This window comes from Conger conger, chromosome 17 (assembly GCF_963514075.1).
Source record: "Conger conger chromosome 17, fConCon1.1, whole genome shotgun sequence".
Lineage (NCBI taxonomy): Eukaryota > Metazoa > Chordata > Actinopteri > Anguilliformes > Congridae > Conger > Conger conger.
In genome coordinates, this window is record NC_083776.1 from 3,106,239 (window position 1) to 3,128,496 (window position 22,258).

The 22,258-nt window shown below is 49.2% G+C and overlaps 1 protein-coding gene across 6 annotated transcripts in view; it reads right to left on the reverse strand.

The window, feature by feature from the left end:
* kdm6a (lysine (K)-specific demethylase 6A) overlaps positions 1-22,258 on the reverse strand; it is an 89,607-nt gene that overhangs the window by 47,552 nt on the left and 19,797 nt on the right. For 4 of the 6 annotated variants that reach the window (XM_061225480.1, XM_061225477.1, XM_061225478.1 and 1 more), the window contains 4 exons: positions 20,751-20,859; positions 16,628-16,677; positions 8,552-8,610; positions 3,874-3,918 (listed from right to left, as the gene is read on the reverse strand). In XM_061225480.1, coding sequence (XP_061081464.1) covers positions 3,874-3,918; positions 8,552-8,610; positions 16,628-16,677; positions 20,751-20,859 — 263 coding nt within the window. The remainder of the gene's footprint in view (positions 1-3,873; positions 3,919-8,551; positions 8,611-16,627; positions 16,678-20,750; positions 20,860-22,258) is intronic. The other 2 variants (XM_061225481.1, XM_061225479.1) reach the window with 1 other exon arrangement.

The following is a 22,258-nucleotide window of genomic DNA, read 5'->3' on the forward strand; positions in this document are numbered from 1 at the left end:
TGGCAGTCTGAGGGTTGCCGGTTCGATTCCGCCCTGGTTGCGTTAGTGTTCCTGAGCAAGACACCTAACCCCCTAAATGCTCCTGATGAACTGGGTGAGGTGGCAATCGCCGTTGGTGTGTGAGTGTGTGTATGAATGAGTGAATGAGAAGCAACAATTGTACAGCATTTTGGATAAAGGCGCTATATAAATGCCAACCATTTACACACGACCACCTGAGATACTCTTGTAGTGCATTGTGGGTACCTGTACAGAACCAGTGCCATACAGGTACCCACTGAACAGCTGAGAACTGACTTAACAACACATCTTTATTCCATCAAAATCTGTTGCATTCATCGCCATAAAATAAGCGTTTCATTACCAGATCTGCGCAAACTGCCAAAACAAAGAAATGGTTCATACTGAGACCAGGTACAGCAGTTATGAAATTGAGCGGTTATAAAATGGGCCCAGGACTGTCCATAGTGGTATGCACAGGTTATGCAAGTTCAGTCATATAGCCAGCTACCTGGCAGACTGCTAGCAATTACTCTAGCAACACAGGGTTTTCCTGCTAATAAAAACTTTGACAAAGATAATGGAAAACCATGTTATACTCAACAACCATAGGTGGAGGATCTCGAGTTCATCTCTCATTCATCAGTAGACAAGCCACAGTAACACTGTAGCTATACGTCTATGACATCTAACATCTGAATATATATTATTTTGCAAGATTAACAGGAATCTTCTCGATGTGAAAGCATGAATGTATTTGAGCATTGTCAGATATCACATTTAAGAGTCCCGTACAATCTAGCGAAAGTCCCGTACAAACTACCGCGTGTCCTGTACAATCTAGCGAAAGTCCCGTACAAACTAGCGCGTGTCCCGTACAAACTAGCGCGTGTCCCGTACAAACTAGCGCGTGTCCCGTACAAACTAGCGCGTGTCCCGTACAAACTAGCGCGTGTCCCGTACAAACTAGCGCGAGTCCCGTACAAACTAGCGCGAGTCCCGTACAAACTAGCGCGAGTCCCGTACAAACTAGCGCGTGTCCCGTACAAACTAGCGCGAGTCCCGTACAAACTAGCGCGTGTCCCGTACAAACTAGCGCGAGTCCTGTACAAACTAGCGCGAGTCCTGTACAAACTAGCGCGTGTCCCGTACAAACTAGCGCGTGTCCCGTACAAACTAGCGCGTGTCCTGTACAAACTAGCGCGTGTCCCGTACAAACTAGCGCGAGTCCCGTACAAACTAGCGCGAGTCCCGTACAAACTAGCGCGTGTCCCGTACAACCTAGCGCGAGTCCCGTACAAACTAGCGCGTGTCCCGTACAAACTAGCGCGTGTCCCGTACAAACTAGCGCGTGTCCCGTACAAACTAGCGCGTGTCCCGTACAAACTAGCGCGAGTCCCGTACAAACTAGCGCGAGTCCCGTACAAACTAGCGCGTGTCCCGTACAAACTAGCGCGAGTCCCGTACAAACTAGCGCGTGTCCCGTACAAACTAGCGCGTGTCCCGTACAAACTAGCGCGTGTCCCGTACAAACTAGCGCGAGTCCCGTACAAACTAGCGCGAGTCCCGTACAAACTAGCGCGTGTCCCGTACAAACTAGCGCGAGTCCCGTACAAACTAGCGCGAGTCCCGTACAAACTAGCGCGAGTCCCGTACAAACTAGCGCGTGTCCCGTACAAACTAGCGCGTGTCCCGTACAAACTAGCGCGAGTCCCGTACAAACTAGCGCGAGTCCCGCACAAACTAGCGCGTGTCCCGTACAAACTAGCGCGAGTCCCGCACAAACTAGCGCGTGTCCCGCACAAACTAGCGCGAGTCCCGTACAAACTAGCGCGAGTCCCGTACAAACTAGCGCGTGTCCCGTACAAACTAGCGCGTGTCCCGTACAAACTAGCGCGAGTCCCGTACAAACTAGCGCGAGTCCCGTACAAACTAGCGCGTGTCCCGTACAAACTAGCGCGAGTCCCGTACAAACTAGCGCGTGTCCCGTACAAACTAGCGCGAGTCCCGTACAAACTAGCGCGTGTCCCGTACAAACTAGCGCGTGTCCCGTACAAACTAGCGCGAGTCCCGTACAAACTAGCGCGTGTCCCGTACAAACTAGCGCGAGTCCCGTACAAACTAGCGCGTGTCCCGTACAAACTAGCGCGTGTCCCGTACAAACTAGCCAGAGTCCTAGCGCGAGTGTCTCTGAGCTCTAGGCCCAGGACTCTCTCCCACAGCGCTGGAGAGCAGAGGCCCCGCTGCAGCCTGGTAACAGCATTCCACAGCCCGACGCCGCCCCCTCGGCCTTGAAGTCTCAGCGCTGTCAGGCTGCCAAGTTTACAGAGCAGGGCTCAGTCTGGGTGGCCAGTTCCTGTGGGGGGGGGGGGGGGCTAATGGAGGGGCCGGGTCATTTAAGTTTCTCTCGGAGCAGATGGGAGACAGAGCTCTGGCGCTGGGCAGGAAGAGAACACGGTGGAACAGCACAAGTAACTGGACATGAACTAGCAACCTATTGCAGCGCTATAGAACACGTTAGTAACGGTGCAATCCGGGCATTATGGATGAAGCTTAGAGAAAGCCTTGTTTGTTTTTTGTTTGGCTTTGTTGGATTGTTGGAGAATAAATTGTTTAAACACTATGAAGAAATCACGGGGCACGAGGCGCACACACACCACACACACACACACACACCACACACACACCAAGCACTTTATTAAGAACATTTTTACTTTATTACACTACTTATTCATGCTATTATTTAATCAGCCAATTGTGTGGCAGCAGTGCAATGCATACAATCATGTAGATACAGCTCAGGAGCTTCAGTTAATGTTCACATCAACCATCAGAATGGGGAAAAAATGTGATCCAAGTGACTTTGACCTTGGAATGATTGTTGGTGCCAGACAGGGTGGTTTGAGTATCTCAGAAATTGCTGATCTCCTGGGATTTTTACACACACTAGTCTCTAGAGTTTGCAAAGAATGGTGCGGCAATATATATCTATTATATAATATACATATATATTGCCGCACTGCATCATATATATACATATACACATTGGGCAGCAGTTATGCAGACAGAAACACCTTGTTAATGAGACGTCAGAGGAGAATGGCCAGATTGGTCAAAGGTGACAGGAAGGTGACTAACACAAATAACCACACATTACAACAGTGGTATGCAGAAGAGCATCTCTGAACACACAACGCATCATAACTGTAATTAGATAGGCTACAGAAGTAGTATATAGATATATATACATACATACATACAAACATACATACATACTCTACTGTGCAGCAAGCCAGACGCTGTCAAATGAGACAATAATAAGCCAATGAAATCACCCACGACTGTTAGGAAGGTTACCATGGCAACAGTTCTACATTGGGATTGGTCTAGTCTCCCAGCCTCTGGACATGAAGCCTGGCTAACCCCGTCTGTGAAAGCCGCACACGGACAATAACTCAAAACAGTGCCCCCCCCCTCCCTCCCTCCCCCGCCCCCCAGGACTGACGCTGCAGAAGTGCTGTGCCTGTAGCCGGTGTGCACGGCAGTGAGACAGCACTCTAAAGGAGGAGCAGCGCGGAAAGGCATGCAAGGAGACAGCAAGGAGAAAGGAGCACATTTCAGCACAGAGTTTAGAAGCGCTGTGGCATTCAATAGCAGCCCTGCAGCAGCAAAAAAAAAAAAAAGCACTCCCAATTTCAGACTCAACCGCAGGTGAGTCCCCATTTTTGGGGGGGGTTCCAGGGGCACCAGGACCCCCCTGGCTACTGCTCGGGAATATCCTCGACAGCAGCGCTCAAACGAGTGTTATGAAATGGGTCATAACACTCCAAACTCCCCTGTCATTGGCTGGTAAACGGAGCAGGGTGCGCCTACCTTCTCTGTCCACTGGGGGCATCGGAACAGGAGAGCTGCACTGGCCTAGACAGGGAAGAGGGCACCTACAGCAGTAAATCTCAAGGAAATGTCCTCTCTCTCTCTCTCTCTCTCTCTCTCTCTCTCTCTCTCTCTCTCTCTCTCTCTCTCTCTCTCTCTCTCTCTCTCTCTCTCTCTCTCTCTCTCTCTCTCTCTCTCTCTCTCTCTTCTCTCTCTCTCTCTCTCTCTCTTCTCTTTCTCTCTCTCTCTTTCTCTCTCTCTCTTTCTCTCTCTCTCTCTCTCTCTCTCTCTCTCAAAAAAAAACCTCTAAGCATCAATACGCTCCCCTCTATTTAAGCACAGCTAGGGGTAATGCACAAGACATGAGCTGCCAACTACACAATTTTTAAACATCGGCTGAACTTGATGGCAACTTTATGGCCTGCATTTATACAGCACCTTGATCCAAAGCGCTGTACAATTGACGCTTCTCATTCACATCAATTTCATAAAATTAAATCGACAGCATGTGGAACCTTACGACCCCTTACAGGACCCTATGCTGAGTTCTGTGGGAAGCCTGCCTAGATGTCATTCAGTCTGGCCCTGAATAGCTTATATTTTCCCCCTCGTTTTTAAAAGGTTTACACCGGGTTTGTGACAGCCACAATTACAACCCCAGAATTATAACACGCTGTTCATGTTCATTAACTAGATGTTTCAGAGGGACTATTTACCCTCTGAAGCCATGATGCCAGAAACAGCTTTCCAATGTTCATATTTTGCGTGTATTGCTATATTGCAAATAATCACATAAAAAGAGGTAACCAATAAAAGACTGAGGTTAATCAATAGGCTCCCAATGAGGCTGTTTAACACATGCTTAATTTAATTTGTCATTTTTCCCTGAAACATCAACACAATGCAGGTTTGCCTTGTTATCATTTGCTTTGTCTTTGAATTTTGCATCACCTCCCAGATGGTTAGTAATATGTGATCCTATCGATTCATATCAGACTTGAATTTCATCAGTTTAAAAAAATGTATTTCTGTAATTGTTAGTAATATAGCACAATATGCACATTGTGTGATTTCTGAAATTATTTCATAACCACGAATGAAGACAAATTAACAGCTTGTTTAAAATTCTTGTATCGAAATTGTGGTTGGAACAAAAACCAGCATACCCAAGAACCCACTGTAAAATAAAATACAAATTCAAAAATAATTTGTAGACTATTTCTAAGATTATGTAATCCGCAATGTCTCAAAACTTCATAAATCAGTACATCACAAGCACCTCTAGCTACAACCGTTTCTCCTGAGTACCTACACCACCGGAGCAAACTGGCCAAGTTCATACATGTACGAACTGAATTCATAGCTAAAGTAAAACAAACAATAAAAATATATAATCCCATAAATCAAAAACAACTTTACTCGGTCAGATCTTATGGCATCAACATTGCAACATGCAACAAACCAATCAAACAAACGAAATAATAATAATAATAATAATAATAATAATAAAATAAAAAACTTGGAGCCTGGGAATGAGGGCAGGGCAGCTTTTTGGGGAGCAGAAACGTGATTTTCAGGGGTGTGTGCAGGGGCCTGCACCCCAGTAGAGCGTCGGGCTGAGAAAACGCCCGCAGCAGAACACAAAGGAACCCCGTGTACGTCACATACCGCAGCGAGGCACAAACAGGCTACGCCACCATCACCCAGCTATGGCTGTGATACTGCTACCGCTTTAGCATTAGCATACACTCCAGTATGGAGACACTCTCAACCACGCTAGTGCATCCGTAGTAGTTGCCCAGCTAAAGACTGAACTGGGGGAGGGGGGGAAAAAAGAAAAGAAAAAAAAGATAAATAAATAAAAAAATAAAAAAATAAATAAATTAAAAATTAAAAATTAAAAAATTAAAAATAAAAATAAAAATAAAAAACAAAATGTGATGGGAGCAGGCAAACAAGCAAACAGCGTGACAACCGGAAACGATATCAGCTGCAGATTTTCCTACATTTGCGCAGGTGACCCCGACATCAATTTCTGTCCTTAAATCAAAAAGCTCCTCAACACCACCAGCTTGAGTAAAAAAAACATTTATTTCTACTGCATTCAAAATTTCCTACAAAACAAACAAAAAATGAGTATGCGAAATGAATGCATTGACCGCTTCGACGTATTGGAGAACAGTACAGGCCAGCGTTACTGGACTCCTCGTCCTGAGGGCCGCAGTGTCTGCAGGTATTCACTCTACCGTGCGCTACGCCACGCGATTTCACTCATTATTTTACCTGCATGGTCCAGATAATAAGCTAATTAGTGAAATCAGGAGGTGTGGCGCACGGCTGAAGCAAACGCCTGCAGACACCACGACACACAGGACACGGGAGTTGAATATAACAGCCTATACCAGCACGACTCAAGTCAGAGCTGCAAAAATGACAGGACTGAACGGTCACGTTTGACGGCGCACAGAGGATTAAGTCACTGCTGCTGAAAACAGACAGAAAACAGAATTGTGCAGGTAGCGGAAAGGGAAAGCGCACGAATAGGCCCTGGCGTTTCCGTGTCCTCACTTTAACTCCCACGACTCCCCCGTGAGTGGAGCAACGCTTTCACAACCCCCGAAGTGAGAATTCCCGCCACGCGAGGGCAAATAAGGACGGCTGAATAACTGATCATTTCTTTTCTTTTTTTTCTTTTAGGGTGAAAACTGTTTGCTCAAAAAAAAAAAAAAAAACCAAACCGCATTTGATAAAATGTGAGAAAACACTCTGGAGTTGTGCCAGAGTCTCCTACGTGAAGGTTAAGCAGTGACATGGCAAAGATAACACATTTTTGTTTGTTTTTTTTATTCCTGGCATTTAATCAGATCTCCTGTCAGAGCCATGTTAACGCCAACCACTTTACCGCTCAACACCCACCCCAGCTGCCCCCCCCTGATGCCCTCCCCCGCCCCGGGGAGGGGCTCATGAGCGTCGGGGAGAGCACTGCTCCCCACGCAGGCCCAGGCTCAATCCAACCATCACCACTCTTTCAAACAGTCACCTTTAAAGTGCCTTTTCAAATCAAGACACCTTGCCTGCCCGGGAGAGACAGAAATTAAGACGCATATGGACTTCCAATGATAATAATTTGATATTTAGCTGACACTTCTATCCAAAACATCTTAAAGTTGATTAGACTAAGCAGGGGACACAATCCCACCCTGGAGCAATGTGGGGTTAAGGGCCTTGCTCAAGGACCCAATAGCTGTGTGGATCTTATCGTGGCTACAGCGGGGCTTGAACCATCGACCTTCCGGGTCCCAGTCACGTACCTTAACCACTAGGCTACAGGCTGCCCCTATGAGAAAACAGGGGCTAATTGCAAACTTTGTAACGTGTACAGCAAGAAACTTCAACACTGCAGTGGCAGAGAAATCTTCAATCACGTGAAAAAGCAAACTTCCATAAGGAGCCAGATTCTCATTACAAAGCAGCCAAATCCCGATGTACCTGGGCACTGAGCAGATGCTTTCGAACAGATAAACGTACAGATTACAACGCTTACACTCAATCCACTTGTATACGCTGGGTATTTTACTGGGACAACTCTCACTAAGTGCCTCGCCCGAGGAAACCACGGCAGTGCCCCGACTGGGAATGGAACCCGTGACCCCAGCTCCCTACTCCTTATGCTGCACTGCGGCCAACACAGCCAACCCACTTTCACTGACGCTCTCAAAGCAATGCCTTCCACACACGTGCAAATATAAAAACCCATATCAATTGTCAGTCTTAAACAAGGAATAAAGCGTGGTTTATCATCAAGCGTGGTTGATTGCAAAGTTGACCTATTCGTACCAATTCGCCCCACTAATGGATAAGCTAATGGTGAGTCAAAGCACATTCAAAATGCACATTAACGGTTTCTTAAGAGACGCAGGATGTCAACTTGGCCAGACAACATGTTCTGTGGGGAAGGGAAAATATGCGAAAATATGCCGTTTTGTTTCAGATTTAATAAAAGCCAAGACTAATACTTTCATACGCTTCCTATGAAATGTCATTTCGGAAGACGACTCAAAAAGGGAAACTAAAAAGCGAATGACTAAAACACTAAACTTAATTTGAATAAGTGTACTAGTTAATGTGTAATAATGTGATTCATTTCTCGTGTCCCAGTGCCCCAGTGGCCTGCTGGGTGTCACACTGGAGAATTTTATGAGAATGTGGTGACATTCAAGAGAGGTATTCACGTAAATGTACTTTACAGAAACGTTCCATTCTTTTAACGATCACCTGTCATAACTGTATACATGTACAGAGAACAGATAAAGATGCAAAGATCAGCAAGCAACAAGCCTTTTCTGAAGCGCTATTATATGTAGAATTGATTCTGTGCACTCAGCAAATGACTATTTCACAGGAATCTGATCAAATCGGTAAAATGTACCTGGACCGCGGTTAAATTCAGCCTACAAAAAAAAATAATCCACTTAACTGCAACCAAATGACAGGCTTCAGGAAGCAACAAGTGTCTGGTTATCTTGACAGGTACCCTACAGCAGCACAAAGTACGATGACTATCGCGTGACTTGCAAGACACTTTTGCAATAATCCCCCTCTCCCGCTCAATAGTCACGCTGCGATAACACTGCTCAAGCAACACACCCAGTGAAAGTGCAGATGAGAGGGTACTTACCACTGAAATGCATTGTAATGGAAGTAAACCATACCAAGGCCATATAAAAAGGCAGCATTCTGCAAGAAGCAAAAGAAGGGACATGTTAGAAAGCACTGGTAAATACAACACTGCTAAATACACAGACAAAAGTAAATACAACACTGCTTTTAAACAGACACATTTCCACCATTAATGATGGTCTGTAGCGGTCGGCCTGTAGCGTAGTGTTGTAGCCACAATAAGATCCGCACAGCCGTTGGGCCCTTGAGCAAGGCCCTTAACCCTGCATTGCTCCAGGGGAGGACTGTCTCCTGCTTAGTCTAATCAACTGTACACGTCGCTCTGGATAAGAGCGTCTGCCAAAATGCCAATAATGTAAATTCTAAAAAAAACAAAAGGCACTCTCGTGGAGGTGAAAGAGCCTTTAAGTCCACAGGCTGGAACTTATTAAAACGCTGGCAACCAACGTGTCTCCTGATTAAGTTGGGCCGCCACACTTTGATCAGCAGCATTTTAGGAACTTTAGTTTTTACTGGTTTTACATACCTCAGCCTCCACGGCTCACCAGGGGACTCTACACTTTGACGGCCCTGAAACGCACCTTGTACCTTTCCCCCTTTCTAAATGATGTATTTTCATTTGGTTATTACACTTCCACCACGAGGGGAAGCGGCTGATTCTAGGGAAGTGGCCAAACGGCAATAAAGCCCCAGTCAGCATGATGAACACTTAAGAGAGATGACCTGACCAACGCTCATTCAGCATGCGCATTTATAATGATATAATTCGTTATTTAGCGGACGCTTTTATCAAAAGCAACTCACAGCTGATTAGACCAAGCAGGGGCTGGAGCAATGTGGGGTTAAGGGGCCTTGCTCAAGGACCCAACAGCCGTGCGGATTTTATCGTGGCTACACCAGGGGCTTGATCCACCAACCATCCGTGTCCCAAGTCATGCACCTTAACCACTAAGCCCTAGGCTGCACTTCAGCTCATTCGGGTGCCACTGAGGCAATTCGCCCAAAGCTTTCAAGCCAGAAAGCACGGTGTGTCTGTGACATGACTATGTGTCAACCCTAGCAGACGTCCACATAAATATTAGGCCGCGGTATCGTACAGGGGGCCCAACCCTACCTGTAGAGAGCCAGGAAACACACCTGAGAAGGCAGCGCCGAGGTGTGTCAGAGCCTTTATCTCCAGCGAGCGCTGGTAAGGGCTCCAGCCCCACACAACCCAAACGGGCACTCGACAGAACGGAGACAAAGCCAGTTCTCCCTACGGACCCGCGCCGCCACAAAAATACCCCCCCCCCCCCCCCCCGACAGTCAAGGCCTTCCATGAATCAAGCGCCCGCCATGTTTGGCAACCAGAAACGCGTTCAAACGAGCAGCAACAGGGGTGCAATTAAAACGCCATAAATGATGTAATGGGGTGAAAGGGATGAATAGATTAGGGGATGAATACCCCCATAAACATGGCTGCATGGGAGCGAGCCACTTAAAGGAGGATATATACAGGGGGGGGGGGGGGGGGGGAATGTATGCTTAGAGAAGTTTGATGGGTAATATGGGTATGTACAAATTAAAACCAGGCTTCTTTTCTGAAAGCTTATTTCCTGGTCATGGTGAGAGATGGTGAGAGATGGTGTTAGCTAGCACCACTGCGGTTGGCTCCATGTAGGTCATTCAGAGCCGTTTTCAATGTAAAGTCAAAGGTACAATTGTGGTGAAAATACAATTCAATCATAAATAAGTCATAATAAGTCATGCATTTATACAAGTCACCAATCTTTTATCCCTCACAATCTGTGTTTTCCCTTCATCTAATGCCTCTCCATGTGCCAATTTTCTTTAAGTTCTTGTGTTATTAGGACAATACAGCAATACTTTGTGGATGAATCTGGGACAGATTCTCACAGACACGGGCACAGGCACGGGCACGGGCACAGGCACAGGCACAGGCACAGGCACAGACACAGACACAGACACAGACACAGACACAGACACAGACACAGACACACAGACACACAGACACACAGACACACAGACACACATCAGCTCCCCACTGCACAGTGTCTGGCTCCAAATGCACAAATGGGCGGTGCCGGCGGTTTCAAAATGATTTTCACCAGCGCATGGATATTCAGCGCACATGGTCCACATTCTTCTCCAGTCTGGTTCAGATGCACACTCAGAACACACACTGCCGTTTCTCCGGTGGGTTCACAGCACAGCTGAACACTGGCCCTACATTTTGAAGCCAGCTGCTCAGACCTGTGTCAAATATGCAATTGTTTTGGATTCAAATACTTTTCTGTGCTCAACTGATCTTGCCTGAGGCAACTGAGCCAACTGAGAGGACCCCGTAAAGTGTAATTGAAAACAGCTACATATTTGACCCCGGTCTGACGCACCACTGAGTAACATCAACACTGTAGATAGACTGCACTTTAACCTTTCACCGCTAACTTTTCGAAAGGACCTCACTTCAAAGAAAATTCTAAAACAATTAATCGTGCATTAAAATCTGCTCCGATTTGACACTGAAAATCCGACAGCGTTTTTAAGCGGTAACCTCGCAAGTCAGCAGTATAACGGAGAAGCGGACATTACCATAACGGCGTTAAAAGGTGGGCCTGCAGACCAAAACCCGAATGCGAAATGTCAGAAACTCTGACGTGAACCGAGCCCGGGTCCCAGATGCTAACCGCCAATTCTCTCTTCAGCTGCATTACTCAGCCTGTGACTCAGAGCCGGACCACAGGAACGTCCCTCCACCACAGCGCGCTAATCAGCACTCCGTCTCCTGCACTCAGAAAACGGCAAGCCATAGATGTCAAGGTGTAACACCCGCCTTACGGGAAACAGAAAACCCCATCACAAAATACATGGCAAACGGTTGGCATTTATACAGCGCCTTTATCCAAAGCGCTGTAGAATTGATGCTTCTCCATTCACCCATTCATACACACACTCACACACCGACGGCGATTGGCTGCCATGCAAGGCGCCCGACCAGCTCGTCAGGAGCATTTGGGGGTTAGGTGTCTTGCTCAGGGACACCAGGGTGGGAATCGAACCGGCAACCCTCAGACAGCCGAACGACTGCTCTTACGGCCTGAGCCAATGAGACGACTGCTCTTACGGCCTGAGCCAATGAGATGACTGCTCTTACGGCCTGAGCCAATGAGACGACTGCTCTTACGGCCTGAGCCAATGAGACGACTGCTCTTACGGCCTGAGCCAATGAGACGACTGCTCTTACGGCCTGAGCCAATGAGACGACTGCTCTTACGGCCTGAGCCAATGAGACGACTGCTCTTACGGCCTGAGCCAATGAGACGACTGCTCTTACGGCCTGAGCCAATGAGACGACTGCTCTTACGGCCTGAGCCAATGAGACGACTGCTCTTACGGCCTGAGCCAATGTCGCCCCATGCACGGCTGTGTTACAGGATGCAGAGGAGGGAGCCAAACAGAATAAAGCAGTGCTATATAATTCAGGCTATATAACACCGACAGGCCCAGACCAGGGACCATCAAATCACGGCCCTCGAGGGCCAAACACCCCGGCCATTACATCGAACTTTGATAATCATCGTAAGATGACCACAATTCACAAAAATCTATCTACGAAGCCTTCAGGCAGAAGTGCCACGTCCAAGAGAAACCTCCAACCCAGCGCCTTCAGCACGGAAACGACCCAGCGCCATCAGCGCGTAAAACGACCCAGCGCCGTCAGCACGGAAAACGACCCAGCGCCGTCAACACGGAAAACGACCCAGCGCCGTCAACACGGAAAACGACCCAGCGCCGTCAACACGGAAAACGACCCAGCGCCGTCAACACGGAAAACGACCCAGCGCCGTCAGCGCGGAAAACGACCCAGCGCCGTCAGCGCGGAAAACGACCCAGCGCCGTCAACGCGGAAAACGACCCAGCGCCGTCAGCGCGGAAAAAGACCCAGCGCAGTTAACACGGAAAACGACCCAGCGCGGAAAACGACCCAGCGCCGTCAACACGGAAAACGACCCAGCGCGGTCAGCACGGAAAACGACCCAGCGCCGTCAGCACGGAAACGACCCAGCGCGGTTAACACGGAAAACGACCCAGCCCTAGGTGTCGCTGTTCATAGACCACCCTGTCACAGGCAGGCAAGCGCTGCACGATACGCGGAAAATATGCAATGTGCAATAACATTGTTGAATACGGTGATGACGATGTGAAGATCAATAAACACACATCAGTGCAGTGTGCACGGTTCTAATGTCTTTCTGCTTCACGTACACTGCCAGAGCCCAGACAATGCCCACTGAATTTACAAATAAATAAAGAAATATTTATGACAGGACTGAACAGTCATGTTTGACGGCGCACAAATAGTTATTTATAAATGACGAAACATTATTAAAAGCATAGCAGAATATTAATTTAATTCATGGACGTAAACCAAACAGGCATGTAACCAGTTAACCCACATCAAACACTGAAGCATCCTGTGGCTGTGTTCTCCTGGTACATAACGCCCTCGTAATAATCTCACTTCTGTATTCAGTCTAATGCGCCGGTCCAGGACTGAAAAAAAAGTTCTACCATAACATTAGACCAAGAGGTAACCATATTATTTTTAGGCACGGCAACTGGATAATGAACACACAACACCAGGCCGGGCCTCCCAGGGCCACGGTTATCTCTGCTGCCCAGCGGTGAAATAAACATTCACTGGCTTCAACACACAGGCCAGCCAAAACCTTACTGCACACGGGGACAACAGACCTGAGCCACACACCGCAAGAACAGCCAATCAAGAGTCCCCTTTCACAGGGAAGCAATCCTAATGCAACCCACACATTTCACATCCAAGGAGGAAAAGAAACAAAAAAACAAGGGAGGTGGGGGGCATTTATATCAGACATTTATATCAGATCATTTCATTAAAGAAATGGCTTCACTGCCAGCCGTTACAGGTCATCCAGCGCCCGACTGCTCTGGGATCTAATCTGGCACGCCCAGGTGGTTTCCTGTGCTGCGTCTCGGGGGGGGCACCGGCGTAGCTCACCGCGTGCGTAACGGCCCTGCGACGCCCGCAGACATGCGTCTGCGTCTCCGCAGCAACACAGGAAGAGGAAGTGGGTCTGCTCTGCCACGGCACGGACTGCTGGGAGGCGGAGGAGATCTGCCCGTAACGGCAGTCCCAACCTCGACTGTCTGCTCCAGGGAGACCCCCTTCCCCCGCTCGTGTCTTTAGAGCAGGATTTTAACCAAAATCCGGTATGAATTAAGTAGCTGCCTCAGTATTACATGTCTCAGGTCATTGGCATGTACCGTTATCTTCACTGAGTAAGAACTTAACAAGCGCTCCGTGTAGGGAAGAGTAAATTAATGAAATGATGCACCTGGAGCCCCGTTTTCACAGGTAGGGTACCTGGGGCCCCGTTTTCACAGGTAGGGTACCTGGGGCCCCGTTTCCACAGGTAGGGTACCTGGGGCCCCGTTTCCACAGGTAGGGTACAGCCGGCTCAGAGCAGCGCTAGTCTGAGAGATGAGGTCACCGCAAGGACATCTACGGCATTTCACAAAAAAAGGTGTGAAAACCAGACTTAAAATGTGAAGACCAAGCCCCCTGTTTCACGTCTTCGGCCAGCCTGATTGACACACGACGGCCGTTTTGCGCGCAAAACGCGAAACCCTGACAACCCACTTCCTGTTTTGTTGCGCCGGTCGACGGGAAAAGATAGTTGCCGCTTCCAAGAAAGCAAGCCTGCCTGGCATTTTTCAGTTTCTTCGAGGAAGATGCCATATTCGGCAGACGGTGTTACAACGCGGCGTGCAACAGAAAACGGCTGCCGTTTTAACGCGTCAACAAGCCCAGCCATAACTCAGTTAAGATAACATAAAAGAGTGAGATTTCCCGTACGGTTTGTTTTGAACAGAATTCTCTGTCCGCAGCGCGAGTGAGCATTTGGTTCCGCTGGAACTTCAACCACGCGTGTCCTTGTGAGGCTACGTGTGTCCAGTTTAGAGTCCCGTGACATTAAACCTTCGGAGTTTTGGTTGTTATGCGCATCTTGGGACAGAGGAATGCATTTATACTTGCATAACATCCATCTGGAATCGGTCTCAGACCACCTCCTGAAGCGGCTCGGGCGATCGGAGTAGAATCGCCTCCCAGTGCATGATGGGTGCATTTAGGCCTGCATTTTCGTGTGAATAATCCCCATCCGGATATTATCCGGATATTGAAGATGCATAAAATGACCATTATTACATTACATTATTGGCATTTGGCAGACGCTCTTATCCAGAGCGACGTACAGTTGATTAGACTAAGCAGGAGACAATCCTCCCCTGGAGCAATGCAGGGTTAAGGGCCCAACGGCTGTGCGGATCTTATTGTGGCTACACCGGGATTAGAACCACCGACCTTGCGTGTCCCAGTCATTCACCTTAACCACTACGCGACAGGCCGACCAGGTGGTAAAGAGGTGTAAAAACTTGTTCATCAACACCAACTTAACCCGATTACATCTGGTTTGATTGCCGGTTATTTATGGCAACACAATGACAATAGCCTATTAAAAAATTAAAGCAACAGTAATGGAGGTAACAATTCCAATGAAAGGACTTGAATTATTCAATTGCTCCGCTAACCACCTCATTAGCTTTCAGCACAGCACGCAGACGAAACAAACGTGAGAATATCCGTGGCCCTCCGCGATCATTTAAAATGCAAATAAAGAGCAATGACACATCAATATGTGAGCAATTCCCCAGGTTCCATCAGAGAAGACAAAGCTCTTCGGTACATTACGAAAAATACAGGCTTATAGTTAAGATGCGCACTGCTGTGAAAAATGGCAGCAGCACTAACCTTCATGAGACAGCCTAATTGCCTAATTGACGCTACTGGGCGTCACACAATTTTTCTCTTGATTTTCTTATTTATTTTATTCTGCTATTGAATAAAAGAATAAAAATAAAAAAACACTAACTACCAAATGAATTCAATTAAAAAATATTGTGAAAAACGCCGAAATGTCGGCTAATCGCTCAGCACTAACGCACACGCACGCAAACTCTCGCACGTGCACACACAACACAGCCCCACCCAACCCACCAAAAAAAAAAACCAAACAGAAAAGCTTGTCCGGCTGCACTAATACCCTCCCCAGCCGAAAGCCCAGCCCCTCTGCCGTGACCCTGGGTGACCCTCACAAAGGACACTGGGACAGCTGGGTTACCGTAGCCCACTGACACAGGCCCCGCTGACACAGGCCCCACTGACACAGGCCCCACTGACACAGGCCCCATCCTGACACAGGCCCCACTGACACAGGCCCCATCCTGACACAGGCCCCATCCTGACACAGGCCCCATCCTGACACAGGCACCATCCTGACACAGGCCCCACTGACACAGGCCCCATCCTGACACAGGCCCCATCCTGACACAGGCCCCACCCTGACACAGGCCCCATCCTGACACAGGCCCCGCTGACACAGGCCCCATCCTGACACAGGCCCCACCCTGACACAGGCCCCATCCTGACACAGGCCCCATCCTGACACAGGCCCCATCCTGACACAGGCCCCACCCTGACACAGGCCCCATCCTGACACAGGCCCCATCCTGACACAGGCCCCATCCTGACACAGGCCCCACCCTGACACAGGCCCCATCCTGACACAGGCCCCATCCTGACACAGGCCCCATCCTGACACAGGCCCCATGCTGACACAGGCCCCGCTGACACAGGCCCCATCCTGACACAGGCCCCACCCTGACACAGGCCCCACCCTGACACAGGCCCCATCCTGACACAGGCCCTGCTGACACAGGCCCCACCCTGACACAGGCCCCATCCTGACACAGGCCCCATCCTGACACAGGCCCCACCCTGACACAAGCCCCACTGACACAGGCCCCATCCTGACACAGGCCCCATCCTGACACAGGCCCCGCTGACACAGGCCCCATCCTGACACAGGCCCCATGCTGACACAGGCCCCACTGACACAGGCCCCATCCTGACGCAGGCCCTGCTGACACAGGCCCCGCTCAGCGTGTGAATAAACGGGCGGTAAGCGGTACTCACCTTCCAGTAGTCAGGCTGTAAACTGTAGTACCTCTGGTACGCTGATAATGCTGCAAGAGGCAGAGGGAGAGAATTACACATACGCAAGTGTGACAAACGCGAAAAAGCCCCTGCATTTCACACAATTAAACGTCCCGCAGAAACACCTCTCGCACTGAGCCGACCACAGTTTACACACATACAGACAAACCCGCGTGGGAAAACTACAATACTGAGCATACTAGACATGCCTAATAAGGTCATTTCGGACTTCTAACGGGCGTGAGGAATTGCAGCAACCCCCCCCAAACGGCATTGGCTGAGCCAATTAGAACCAATGAGCTTGAATTATTGTACAGCTGTAGAGTGTTTTGGTACAGAGTGTCGGTCCGTCAACTGTATATTTTGAAACCCAAATTTAAGGACTATAAACACAGGCAGAGGGTGAGTCAACATGTCAGTGAGCCTTTTTCAATGATAGGAAGGGATTGTCACCATGTTTAAACACATAAATCTTACCTATTGTACCTTTAAAATATACTTTAAGTATCCTTCAGTACAAAATGGTGCACTTTACGTATACTTCAGTACGCCGCTTTTTCACAAGGGAACCCTCACATTTCAGAAGATTTTTCCCACCCCCCAACACACAAATTTTCCCCACCCCCAGACACCAAAAATCAACCAGTACAGATCCAGAAACTTCTTTTAGAAGGAGAAACATGCATGATGGTGCATTGCTTTGCGCCAGAATACACCATCAGTATACACATCTGTACCACCCATCTCCATCAAACTGCCACTGTTCCGCACTGAACACCATCCAGCCAGAGGAAGCCACTGCATTTCAGCATCTATCCTCATCCGACATCCGAGCTAATCGACTGTACTCCATTCATAGGGGAAACGGGAATGCACTCCTGCGCAGACAACGCACTGTAGCACCCAACAAGAGCAAAACCTGTCAAGCGATCGCTGGTGTGAGATAGAAGGGGCTAAACCCTGACGACAAGCAACAGCACCGTGGGGGCCACATTAGCTCAGGAGGTAAGAGCGATCGTCCGGCAACTAACCACACTCGATTCCCCAGCACTGGGTGTGTCGAAGTGCCCCTAAGCAAGACACCTAACCCCCGACGAGCTGGTCGGTGCCTTGCACGGCAGCGATGGTGTGTGTGTGTGTGTGTGTGTGTGTGTGCGTGTGTGCGTGTGAGTGTGTGTGCGTGTGTGCGTGTGTGCGTGTGTGTCTGTCTGTGTGTGTGTGTGTGTGTGTGTGTCTGTGTGTGTGTGAGTGTGAGTGTGAGTGTGTGTGTGTGTGTGTGTGTGTGTGTGTGTGTCTGAGTGAGTGAGCGTGCGTGCGTGCGTGCGTGCGTGCCTGTCTCTGTGTGTGTGTGTGTGTGTCTGTGTGTGAGTGAGTGTGTGTGTGTGTGTGTGTGTCTGTGTGTGAGTGAGTGTGTGTGTGTCTGTGAGTGTGTGTGCGTGTGTGTGTGTGAGAGTGTGTGTGTGTGTCTGTGAGTGAGTGTGTGTGTGTGTGCGCGTGTGTGTGTGTGTGTGAGGGAGAGAATGAGAGGATAAAAGCACTACCTAAACGCAGTCCATTCACCGTCCATTTACCCCTCACATCACAAATCAGGGCAGTTGACGGAAAACCCCGCGTGCTTCTGCACAGTGCGCCAGTCGTTATCCACCTCATCCTACGACTGTAGCACATTCAAACCGGGACGTTAAACCAAGAGCGAGCGAGATTTAAACAGACACGTATAGACAAAGCTATCAAGATTAAACGGGGACGTTAGCGCAATACAAATGGCTGCCATTAAATTGTTAATGTCTCTCGCTAACACACAGGTCCTCGTCTGCCACGTGCTTACGGGTGAAATGCGCTCGCAAAACGAGTGTAATAAAATGGCTTCCTGCATAATTGCATAACGGATAATGAAAATCGTCAGGATGTCAGCGTTAGCGCTCGCTATTTCACTGAAACCGCTACAGCAGGGGCCTTGAACCGCGACCTCTGAATAAAGACCACGAGCCAGCTCAGGAAAGGTTTTAAAAATAAGAAATAAATAAATCGCTCAAAAGGGGGAAAAAGGTGAACTCGCAGCCTCTCCACGTTCGGTCAAATCAGAAACGCTAGCCGTTTTTCTAAGGCCGGAGGAGCTTTGTCGCCGATTCGTTTAGAGACGACAACAACAACAAAAAACGCTGCGCGGCCGAGAGAATGCGGGCGTCTGCCATTCAGAAGCGAAATGTCAAACCACATCCCCGGCTCTGGGCTCATCACGGCCGCCTCTCTCACGGCCGCGCACGTTCCCCGCAGCCCGAGACGAACGAGAAAACGCGAAAACGTGTCCTTCAGGCCGCTCGAGGCGCAGAAAGCCGCCGCCAGTCAAAGGCCCGATTCAACAACTGCAACAACGCGGCCCGCAAAAAAGAGTCAGACACAATCGAGGGTTATGCAAAACGCCGTTTGAGTTTAACAGAGCGCGCTGCCGTTTATGCAGAGGAGAGAAACGCCGGAGGAAGGAAGGGGTCAAGGCAGCAGCTACAGCAGCTAAAGAAAACAGCTTTGTCTTATTCACCGAGGCATCGAGAGAGCAGGCGAGTGGAACAGCGAACCGCACGACGCCAACAAACGTGAGCAGAGTCTCAACGGGCCAAACACAGAGGTCAAAGGTCAGGTCATATTCGGGACTGCAGAGCCGCCCTCTCGAATGTGCACCTGGTCTGATAAACAAACCTGCACTCCCTGAAGGGATGAGACCTGACGAATAACAGCCAATGTCTGCAGATGAACACACATTCACCATACAGAACATACCCAAATGGTGATAAAATGAAAAATGATAATAGCCTAGTGGTTAAGGTACATGACTGGGAACAGCAAGGTCGGTGGTTCAATCCCTGGTGTTGCCACAATAAGATCCACACAACTGTTGGGCCCTTAAAAGGTACAATAGGTAAGATTGTGTTGAAACATTGCTACAAGACCATTGTAAATCCCTTCCTATCATTGAAAAAGGCTCACTGACATGTTGACTCACCCTCTGCCTGTTTTTATAGTCCTTAAATTCGGGTTTCAAAATATGCAGTTGACACACCGACACTATACCAAAACATTGTACAGCTGCACAATAATTCAAGCTCATTGGTTGAAAATCGGTCCTAACCGTCACAGCCAATGGCGTTTCAACATCAGCGCATTCACAGAGAATGGGGAAGGGATAAACAGTGTTTTGATTTGAAGGTGTTTGTTGCTGCAATTGGCGCTATGGGGCGACATGGCTCAGGCAGTAAGAGCAGTCGTCTCATTGGCTCAGGCAGTAAGAGCAGTCGTCTCATTGGCTCAGGCAGTAAGAGCAGTCGTCTCATTGGCTCAGGCGGTGAGAGCAGTCGTCTCATTGGCTCAGGCGGTGAGAGCAGTCGTCTCATTGGCTCAGGCGGTGAGAGCAGTCGTCTGGCAGTCGGAGGGTTGCCGGTTCGATCCCCCGCCCGGGCTGTGACGAAGTGTCCCTGAGCAAGACACCCAACCCCCAAATGCTCCTGACGAGCTGGTCGGCGCCTTGCATGGCAGTCAATCACCGTCGGTGTGTGAGTGTGTGTATGAATGGGTGAATGAGAAGCATCGATTATACAGCGCTTTGGATAAAGGCGCTATATAAATGCCAACCATTTACCATTTAGCAGCGCAGCGCAGTGCAGCGCGGAGAGGGCAGAGGGGCGGAGAGGGCAGAGGGGCGGAGAGGACAGAGGGGCGGAGAGGGCAGAGGGGCGGAGAGGGCAGAGGGGCGGAGAGGGCAGAGGGCAGAGGGGCGGAGAGGACAGAGGGGCGGAGAGGGCAGAGGGGCGGAGAGGGCAGAGGGCAGAGGGGCGGAGAGGGCAGAGGGCAGAGGGGCGGAGAGGGCAGAGGGCAGAGGGCAGAGGGGCGGAGAGGGCAGAGGGCAGAGGGGCGGAGAGGGCAGAGGGCAGAGGGCAGAGGGGCGGAGAGGGCAGAGGGGCGGAGAGGGCAGAGGGCAGAGGGGCGGAGAGGGCAGAGGGCAGAGGGGCGGAGAGGGCAGAGGGCAGAGGGGCGGAGAGGGCAGAGGGGCGGAGAGGGCAGAGGGGCGGAGAGGGCAGAGGGGCGGAGAGGGCAGAGGGGCGCTCACCTTTTGGATAATCCTCCAGTAAGAGGTTGAAGTGGCCGAGCTGGCAGAAGAGCTCCGGCTCCACCTTCCCCTCGGCCTTCAGGATCAGAGAGTCGTAGCAGCGCACGGCCTGCGTGGAGAAAAACAAACACAAAATAAACAACGCGCCGCTAACCTTTCCGTCTCGCGGGCCGTTAATCCAACCGCTAACGCGCCGCCGTTTGGGCAGCCAGCGCCACTCAAGGTGAACTTAAACTTCAGCCGCAAAGAAGTGATAAACCCACGGAGCACCTAACGCATAAAACACTCGCCACTCAATTTCCCCGCCGAGCCAAATGATTCATTCCGATTAAATTCTGATTAACTGGCCCGCGCGCTCGACACCGACGAGATTTAGGCCCGTCTTATAAAAGCAACTCATTTAACACCGAAGGCAATAAAGACAATTTATACATTAAAAAAAAAAATTAAAAAAATTAATACTGGCTGGAGCCGCTTGGCGAGCCGGCGTTATACCTGAGAGTAAATCTCCAGACAGTGAGGAAACACCGCGGATCTGTTCCTGAGCAGACAACCCCGCGGTCTTATCTGGGTAATACACACACGCGTGCGCGAGAACAGAATCAGTGAGGCCAAACTGTATCTAAAGTCTGCTGCAGTCTAACTCTACCTTAGTCCTCCCTCCTGATTTCCCCCGCCCCCCTTTCTGATATCCCTATCCTCCTTGTCTAAAAAAAGAAAACAGGATATCACCTCGTTCATTATCACACCACTTCTATGACAGCATGAGCACTTTATTGGGTTTTTTTCTTTTTCCTTTTTTTAGACTTAAGTTTTCTACTGCTGTAGCCTAGCCACTTAAGAGTCATGAAGCGTGTGTGCAGAGATGCTCTTCTGCACACCACTGTTGTATTGTTTGGTTATTTTGGTCACTGTCACCTTCCTGTCAGCTTTGACCAGTCTGGCCCTTCTTGTCTGACTTCTCTCATTAACAAGGCATTTCTGCCCACAGAACTGCTGCTCACTGGATGTTTTTCACACCATTCTCTGTAAACTCTAGAGACTGTCGTGCGTGAAAATCCCAGATCATCAGCGCTTTCTGAGAAACTAGAATCACCCTGTCTGACACCAACAATCATTCCACAGTCAAAGTCACGTAAAATCACATTTTTCCCTATTCCGATGGTTGATGTGAACATTAACTGAAGCTCCTGACCCGTATCTACATGATTGTATGCATTGCACTGCTGCCGCACAATGGTCTGATTAGATAATCGCATGAATATGTGGGTGTAAAGCCTAATAATGTGCTCAGTCAGTGTATACACGAATAAAAGTGCCTTTCAATGTACAAGATTCACTTCACTGTAAAATTCCCCGATTCTTTCATCTCGAGAAAAACTAGGCATTCCACTGGAGTGTCGCAGTGCTACAGAGGCATCCCAAGCCCGACTACATAACTTGAACCGCCACGCAACAGCCAGCTATGAGGGGGAATGTCACTGCAATTCACAACGCGACTGGAGCCA